Source organism: Leuresthes tenuis, unplaced genomic scaffold (genome assembly GCF_036924035.1).
Source record: "Leuresthes tenuis unplaced genomic scaffold, fLeuTen1.0.hap1 SCAF_10, whole genome shotgun sequence".
NCBI classification, from domain to species: domain Eukaryota; kingdom Metazoa; phylum Chordata; class Actinopteri; order Atheriniformes; family Atherinopsidae; genus Leuresthes; species Leuresthes tenuis.
The window spans coordinates 7722767-7732398 of NW_027325364.1; the positions used below are offsets into that span (position 1 = coordinate 7722767).

The 9632-nt window shown below is 36.1% G+C and overlaps 1 protein-coding gene across 1 annotated transcript; it reads left to right on the plus strand.

Annotated features, from left to right (window-relative positions):
- Positions 1 to 4481: 4481 nt before the first annotated feature.
- LOC140315636 (sialic acid-binding Ig-like lectin 14) lies at positions 4482 to 8191 on the plus strand. The gene is made up of 5 exons (XM_072393237.1): positions 4482 to 4708; positions 4963 to 5373; positions 5613 to 5930; positions 6895 to 7003; positions 7092 to 8191. Exons 1-5 carry the CDS (start codon positions 4603 to 4605, stop codon positions 7198 to 7200), a joined length of 1053 nt encoding a protein of 350 aa, XP_072249338.1. The 5' UTR covers positions 4482 to 4602; the 3' UTR covers positions 7201 to 8191.
- Positions 8192 to 9632: the final 1441 nt, after the last annotated feature.

Consider the following 9632-nt stretch of genomic DNA (forward strand, 5'->3'; position numbering starts at 1 on the left):
GTTTTTAAAATTAATAAATTTGTCCACTGATGTTTATACTGAACTGACATTGTTAAACTCTGCATGCTGATGGTGATTTAGTAGAAGACTTATATTGAAAGTAAAATCTAGCTAGAGACATGATTTCTTCGCGTGAACTAAAATCATTTTTACCAACTAAGGCTTTACAAATGGAGTTTTTAATATGCAGTGATGTGGTCATCTCATCTGAAATGATGCCAGAAACTGTGAGCTCTATTGAAATAGTATTGGAGGAGAACAAAGGGCAGCAATGTCCTCAAACTGTGGGTATTTATAGAGTACTATGAGACTACTAAAATAACTGTAGGAGAGATTCATTTCAAACTCTTGCTGCGAAAAGGCCATTTTGAGAGATGAAGTCTCTCATAGAAAAAAAGGTTGATAAGCACAACAATGTGCTTGATACATTTTTCTGTTGTCTGAGTGTGAAAAGACTTGAGATCTTGATTTCCAGGGTCATTATTGTTGCTTTTACCAGTACCACACTATTGGAAAATGAGCCAACTCTGTGTGAGGTGTGACTAAAATCAACATAATTCTACACTATAGATGTATTCAAAATAAAATTGAGCACTTAAATCAATATTTCAACAAAAAACCTGACAATTTTAAAGATACAGTTCTCCGTATATGTAAAGCTAGTTTTGACCTGCTATTCTGATTAATTTAGACTTCTATTAAGACAGTGTTCTGATGACTTAATAATGAAGGGTTCCAGATGCTGGCTTCTTACCACGCTTCTTATTTTTGTAATAGTTTTTCTTTTACAACAAGTTTCCAAAATGTCTAATATTTTGTCACAGAGTGTTGTAAAGCAAATTTGTATGTCCAATACTTTGTAGTAATCATAATTATCTTTATAGTGTTTTATTTGATTTTTTTGTTCCACATTTATGATTGACAAAATAATTCAGATCAGGGTTTTGCAATCTTTCTGCAAATTAGCAATGTTATTTTATGACAGTTCAGCAATGATGTTGTTTGCTTGCTCTTTCGTTTGGAATAAGTCTATATTTGTCTGTCTTCAGTTCCATGCAAATATAAATAAAAGGAAAACAACACAACATAAACAGTGAATTTCTGATAGAAAACAAACTATGAACATGTTTCCCATGATGTCTCTTGTCTTTTTTTCCCCTGAAATGCAGTTTTATGGTCAAACTAAAGTATAAATCCTCAGAAACAGAGACACTCTTAACCAGATATTACGTGTGCTGCAAGTGTGCTTTTTACCTTAAATTAGTAATGTTGAACTGGTGTTGATTTCAGTACATATCGAAACATCTTAAACTTTGCTCAAAACTGATTTTCTTGATTTTTATTTTTACCAGCATTATTTTGAGTATCTTCTCACTGAGAGACATGAGATGCATGACATGTCTGACTGACAGAAATTGATACTGCTTAGCCAGCTGGGTGTGCTATTCAAAGAGATATGATGAACCTGTGAAGAAAAAAAAAAAGCATCAACAAGACAAGTAATATTAATCATCAAAGCAGCAGTGTGTTGTCACAGAGAAACTTTTGTCCACAAGAGAAGGATGACAGGGTGAAGGAATTGACTAATTAAATGTTTCTCTTTTCAAAATGGGGGTCATTTAACTATGACCATTTGAAAATCCTAACCACAGCAGTTGTACTAAGCCAGTAATATAGACTACAGATGCAGTGCATATACTATGTGTGATTGATACAGTATGGAAGTGAAGGGACTAGTATAGAATCCAATGTATCCAATATCTTGATTTTTAAAGAACAACATTAATGATTTGTCATTATCTGTCATAAGACAAGACAACCATTTAGAATTTTTTCTCTCTGATGCACATACATTTCCATATAAACTGGCAAATTGCAAGTGGTGGAAAGGATACAACACATAACCTCTTTATAAGAATGAAGCTACCTCCACTGACTTAATTGGAATCTCAAGGATTGGTTTACTTGAGAATTAAGTATTCATTTAACATTTAAGATAAATAATTAGGAAATTATGTTTTGTTTAAACCTACCAAAAAGAGCAGTCTTTTTGTTCTACATGTAATAATTTACACAATAATAAAATGTCCCTGTCATGACCTTCGTATTAACAGGTCTACCAGTCTGGAGAAAACATCACTGTTGAAACGGATTCTGTACACTCGCAGAAGCTGGGCTCTGTGTCGTGATGCGATGTTCTTTCACTTCTGCTTATGGCTTCACACCCAAACATAGTTTGGTATAGATGTGAGCCGTTCAGAGAAAGATGTGATTCAGACTTAGTATTTGACAATGAGAGCAATGAAAAGCTTCATTCTAGACTTAAACAATGGATGTCAATGGTGGAGCCTGATGTGAGTCAGAAGAATTGTAGCATCGTGATCAGCGATCTCAGCGATTCAGGATCATATCAGCTCAGGCATGAAAGGCATGAAAAACTACAGTAACAACAAACATTGTGTTGAGAATTGTGTCCCAGTATATATTTCTGTTAAGCATCAGTTTATTGTTGTAATTTCCTGACCTCTCTGGGTGCCATGAAATTAACTGCTACAGTGCTACATTGACATGTCTAATGAGATCATTTAGACTATGATAAAAGTGTGCAATTGCTATCAGACTGTCAACCTGATTCAATACATATCCACATACATACATTTTAACAGTGGCAAGTTACTAGTGACTACTTACTATTGACATTTGTCGACCTCTGCAGGCAACTAAAAGGAATGCAGCAGTCCCTCATGACACTACTTGCTGTCACACGAGAATGTTTAACAATATATCAGATGATTTCAGATCTAATTTAAGTGAATGATGACCCTCAAGCTGCCTATCTAATATGTTGTGTTTCCATCAGTTCTAAATCAGAAACCATTGCTGGTGATTCCTACACAGATAACACAGCTACGGAGGAGACTGTGACTCTGAACGGGAACTGTGAGTACTTTGCTCTCTAAAACAGACGTTACTATGAGGTGTAAGCAGATTATACTGCTCTTCAGTCATGTATTATTTAGTGTTGCCATAAGAAGCAGCATAGCTCACATATATAATTATATTTCATCCAAATTTCCTTCTTCTTACAGTTGACCTTCAGAAACATTGTGGACTTTCAGTTTCACTGGTTGTTAGCGTTAGCAGTGAATATTTAATATTCAGGTAAAAAATAACAGACTGACTGAATTTTAGCCAACTCTTAGCTGCACAAAGTGAGAATCTGAAACCTTTGAGAACCGGAAGATAGTCATGCAAAAAAAGGAAGCTTTTAAGTGATTTCCACAATCAACACAGACTCACACCAAAGAGTGTAATGATTGTGTTGGTCTGCGGTACAAAATATTGCAGTTTATGAAAGGCTTAAACATGATTAATTTACAACACTACAAAACTATCATATGCCCATGTCTGCCTTTTAGAATAATAACATACCCGTGTTACACAAAAGTATCAGGGACAGTCAGTAATAGTAAGATTATCACACTTTCAAGGCCACCAAAATATCCAGTGTTTTTCTTTGCAAATTATAACATTTTTCATTTCATGAAATTTTCATAAATGTGACATTACACAACTATCACATGCTCAAAGACACTCTGAGGAAGTTTGAGGGGCTGGATTTGCTGTTAGTCATGGTTGGTTAGAGATAGGCATGAACATGACATGGTTGGACTTAAATTCTAATAGGTACAAACACCTGAATAGCTCCCTTTACAAAACAACATTTCTGGGCCACCATTGTTACACCAATATGTTTCAGACATGTAGAGAATTGTACAAACTCTAGATTTTGTGGCTGGGCTGCACCAATACACAAACTTGAAAGACAATCCATGGAAGACTTTTTCTGTTTTTGGAATATTGACAAATTAGTTTGTTGTTAACCGAAAAACAAACTGGATGTTGCTTTGTTTTTTGTTTTTTTTGTGTAATTCAACTTCTTCATTGACAGGAAGGAGTTTTTCTTAGCTCATGAACATGTGAACATTAGATATAAAATGCATATAGTACATACATAAACACACTTATTTGAACTTCATTGTTAAAGTGTCCCTTGGGGTGAGTGTGAGAGTGAGAACAAACAGAAAGGTTCCAGCCCCCCCTTCCATTTTCTGAGGTTGTGACTCATTCTCATTTTGATTAAGTCACTATTTTCATTATTAGCATAATTATTATCATTCTTTCATTTAAAGGATAAGAGAACATTCCTGAGTAGGTTTTGTGGATATTACGGGATCTTTACCAGTATCTGGCAGTCATGAATGGGCCAGTAATACCCAGCACTGTTCAGAGAAACTTCTTTGACACTGCCTTTATCGGGAAGTAAGAATAACTGCACAAGTAAGAGCAGAGAATGAGGAACAGCCAGAATAGTTCGGGTCAGTCAGCATTTATCTGAGCAGAGAATATAGCCTGGAAGAGGAAAACACAACTTATTTCATTTGGTGAATGTTCTACACAAATGGAATGGAAACTGATATGATACTGATTTACTTCCACAGTATTCGCTTGATGTTGTGCTGGAAGGAAGCTTTTGTCCTCGGGAATGGAATGACTGCTTAAATAATCAAACCAGGGAATTTGCTCTCATCTGCTGTTCTGATGTTTGTCTCGTGGAGGGAAAGATCAAGCCTGCATCGATTCAGGATGTATGTGCTCATCTGGGTAACACTTCTTTACTCTGTGAGGCACGGCAGTGTTGCCACAGGTATGATGATAAAATTTGTAGTTTGATAAAACTTGTAGTTTATGATTGGTCCCTGAGAAATGTCTATACAAAACACCCTCAGCCATAGTATTAATGGCTGATTTTGCTCACGATAAAAAACATCTTATAGACATGTTAATAAGGTTAAAACATTATATTTAGCAACATGGACACCTTAAACAAGTCTTTATCTTATGAAAGACTTAAGAAGTATGTAAAATCTGCGAGTCAGTTTTGTTTTTTTTCATTAACAGGTGCCTCAGTGTGGGGAAAGCAACACTGTCAACATGGATTCTGTATCACTCTTAGTGAGGGAAAAATAACAGCAGAGGCTGGACTCTGCATCATTATACCGTGTTCCTTCACTACTGTTGATAGTTTTACACCTGAACATATTGTCTGGTATAAATGTGACCCTTTGAAACAAAAATGTTGTGAGTCTGACATAATATTTCACACCTATGAGAACAGAGAAAGAGTTCACTCTGGGTTCAAAGGACAAGTGTCACTTTTGGAGCCAGATGTGAGTCAGAAGATCTGCAGCATCATGATCAATGATCTCAAAGAGTCTGATTCTGGATCATACCACCTCAGAGTCGATGGTCTCTTGAATGGAAGGACAGATGGATTTACATTCACTCCATTAACAACTATCTCTGTTAAAGGTAGGAAAACCTATAACAATGCCATAAGTACTATTGAGTAAAGCTCTTCACTGTTGTACACCGAAATGATTTGTCTTAATGACACAAAGTTACTACAGGCATTTGTTGACCTCTGTGGGCAGCTTGTGGGAACTGCAGCCCTTCTTGATAAAACTGCCATGTCCTGTTTCAGAAAATATCTTTGGTGAATACAACCTTTAGAATTTCATGATTCTACCAGTGCATTGTTTTTGCATCAGGACTAAATCAGAAGCCCATTGTGACGATTTCTCCAATGACAGAAGGGCAACAGACCACACTAACCTGCACTGCTCCTGGTTCCTGCTCTGGGTCTCGTCCTAAAATCTCATGGATGTGGAGAAGAGCAGGAGAGAATGACTCTCACATCACAGGAAACATCAGTGCTGAGACTAATAATCTGACTGCTGTCACATACAGACACAGCTCATCTCTGACCTTTAACCCTTCATCTGAACACCACAACACCAATGTCACCTGTAAGATTAACTTTGTAGGTGGAGCAACTACAGAGGACACTGTGACTCTGAACGTGAACTGTGAGTAATTGTCTAAAGTGTTTGCTTGATGTTTCTTTAAACATCTCACCTAATGACAGCTGGGATAGGCTCCAGCCCCCCTGCAACCCTGAGTTGGATTCATTTCTGTGAAACGTTAAAGCTTCATGAGCTTTGACCCAAGTAATGCCTATATATATGACATGATGTGCAATGAAGGCACATCAGTCCCAGCTTAAAAAGGCCATGACTGAAGTGAAAATGGCAAAGTAATATGACAGACAATTTCCAGGATTTTATTGTTATTTTTTTTAGTTTGTCTACTGTATAAGCAGAAATCAATCTTAATATGCCACTCAAATGTAAATATATATAACTTATTTAACAGTAATCAGGCTACTGAGCCTACTGCAGAGAATATTCTTCAGCTCCACAATCAAACATTTATCTTATTATAAGTATTTTTGACTACATGACGATTTATAGAAAATGGATTTTAAAGTTCTTAGTATACGCATGCATTAAGCTAGATTAGCACACACTGTACATTTCATGTGTTGCATATTTCCAAGAAAATTGCATGCAGCTCCTCTCTTTTATTTAGAATCCTAAATTCAGAGTAATTCTTCAATAATTCACCTGAAGCTGCACTACTGACATCCTTATATCTGTGTGCCAGTAGTATCTGGTAAAGTATCGTGCAATTCATGTTAACAACTTTGAGGCATTCTGAACTGTTCTATTGTGAAGAGTCTTTAACGCCTCTGGGTTTAAACTCAGATTAGTGTACGGATTCAGTTACCTTAGGGATTTTCCCTGAACATGACATGTACTGTTGTTTTAGAAGCTTGTCTACATTCCCCATTTACCTTAAGCATCCATTCAATATAGCACAGAAATCCTTTTGGTCTGAGTCTTATATCATTTCTTTTTAGCCTTAATTAGCTTGTTAAAGTGCCCATATAGCATCTAAATATACATAAAGTTTATTTTCTCATTCTTACAGTAAAGCTTGTGCAACATCATGAACCTGACAGTAGAGTTCTTCCCTGGACTGTAGCTGGCATATCTCTCCTGGTGAATGTCCTCCTCATAATCTACATAGGGTGCCTCAGGTACGTTACTTTGCTTGTAATTCATGTTTTGAAGTTTCCTTTAATGCTCTGGACACATATAATAGTTTGCTGTTTCTTCTCTTCAAAGAAGCAACAGAAAAAAGGTGAAACCAAATGAAGAAGACAGAACTTACATGTCACTGCAAAAAAGACATTCATCGTCTGAATATGATGTTATTGATCAATATTGTCACTGAAAAGTCTTTCAAAGCCTCAAGGATGTATTTCAGAAAGCTCTATTGATGGGCAGTCATCATAAAAATGCATATGATTTGCATTACAGTCATATGTTTCCATGCTTTGTCTCTTTTGTCTGCATTGTTTTAGGAATGTCACATTTTTCCTGTACTTAGATATTTTCTGAATATAATTTATCATGATTATTATGCTTTTGTTTTGCTTACATTTGGATTACTTAACCATGGAGCACATTGCCTTTTCTTTAGGTAGGTCTTGTTTATTCTACTAAATGAAGGAATTGATTCGAACAAAGTGATAAATCAATATGTGAAATTCCAAAATGCTGTGTGGTCTAGTATTGCTTTTTATGTAAAATGTCAACCACCATGTATATATATATATCTGTCTTTATCACTTATAAGATATCATGTATTTTGCCAGAAAAACTAAACATTCTTTGTCACTGCTTTTGACGTCTCATTAACATATTCATTCATTCTTTAATATTTCGGGGTTTAAATACCAAAATATAATTTGATACAAATTTGGACCATTTGGCAAAGATGTAGCAGTTCTTTGAAATAGCTCTGTCTGCAGTTCAGAGGAAGGGTGTCAATGTTTGGTCATGGTGTGAGTCAGAATCACTCTGGATCATTTTACCTTGCCATTAATCCTTGAAGATGGAAACATTTTGGAGGCATTTTCTCCAAGGTCAACTCTTTCTGGGAAAGGTATGAAAAGCTTAAGCACAAACATGCAAGAAAACATTTTCAATGCTCTTGACCAAACATATTAAAAGTTATAGCTTAAAGTGTATAATCATTATTGGCATTTATCGACCTCTGCAGGCAACAAGTAGGAACTGCAGATGATCGTTGCAAAACTACTTACAACACATTTGAATATATATCAGCAAGTCACATTACAGAATCTCAGCCTGTATTTAAGTATATGATGGCTTTAAGGCTGTTAACTTGGTGAGCTACATCTATATATGGGGCTATTCCTCCACTGACAGAGAGAGAGCAGACCTGTGACGCTCCCGGTCTCCTCGACATGGAAAAGTGAGGGTAGATGAAGTCATGATTGGTTTCTTGGATGTCTTCACCGGGTATTTTTCTCAATAAAAATGCTTGTGACTGGAGTTAGTTGATACTTTACCTTTAAAGTCTCATAGTTTAATATTTCACATCACATCTACAGAATATATTTCTGACACCAATGCTAGAAATGATCTATTCTTTTTTTCTCAAGCTATAAAATAATAAGACAATAAATGAGCAGAAACCCTCACTAAAATAGTTCCCCCATGCATCCGACATGTAAATTGTTTGCTTCATGTTCATTAAAAACTACAGACAAGATCTCTTAGCTGCATACTCGTCATTGTTATGAATTACATCAACATTTCAGGGCATTTTGCTTTCTCAACAGTCTGCAATTAACGAGTACAAACAAGCATAAATTCACATGAATCCACTTCCTCCATAATAAAACTCTGCCATACTTACAGTAACATCTTGATATAATGATGTAGACCTTGAAATTGTTTAAGCCTTTTCTCAGCTGGACTCGAAGGTGCCAGACTATCATTAACTGAGAACAGTACGTGTGAAGCAGAGAAAGGATGACACTTAACTGTGCTACATTGTGCAGATGCCTGAAGATAATTAATTTGATCCCATCAGATGTGATGAACTGATTGAAATGTATTAATCACAGCATTATTAATACTTTCTACCACATGGCTGCAACAAATGCAGCCTTTTGTAAACCCTTTAAGCCTTTTGAAATGCCTGGAATAATTCACACATCTATATATGATCTATATATTAGAGAAGAAGCTGTGAGTCAGTTTCTCTCAGTGAGGACTCGTTAAAGACTTTACAGAATTACATTTTTTGAGGGTTATTGTGCTGCAATATCTTCACTGTCTCTTGACGGTGCAGATATTTATTTCACAATAGTGAGACTGTTATTCCAACCATTAGTGTGTAAAAGATACCACCTCTGTGATCTCTACCCAGAGAGGTCACACGCAGTTTTCCTTTTAGCGTTTCGTTCAGTTAGGATAATCCTGGGATTTAAGAGTCTGTCTCACCAGCAAAAAAAGATCTTTTTGAATGTGTTAAAACTGATGTTGTGATTCCAAGAATCATAAGGACTTTGCAATGTCTGAAGTCTCTGTAGTGAGTGTTGTTGAGTCAAAGAAAGGGGCAGCTCATAAATAGTTGAGCTCTTGCCACCTCAAAGTGTGAACAGGAAGTTATCAGAGAGAATATAGTGTTGCCATATTAAGCTATGTTTAATGCATACTTTCCACAGAACCTACTCCGTGTCTATTGCACTTCTGTGTGTCACAAAAGAAGACTTTGTCAAGTGAGGAAGCAGATCGACACTCCATGTCATCAAATCAACATGCTTGCTGTTATCTAGATGACTCTGCTTT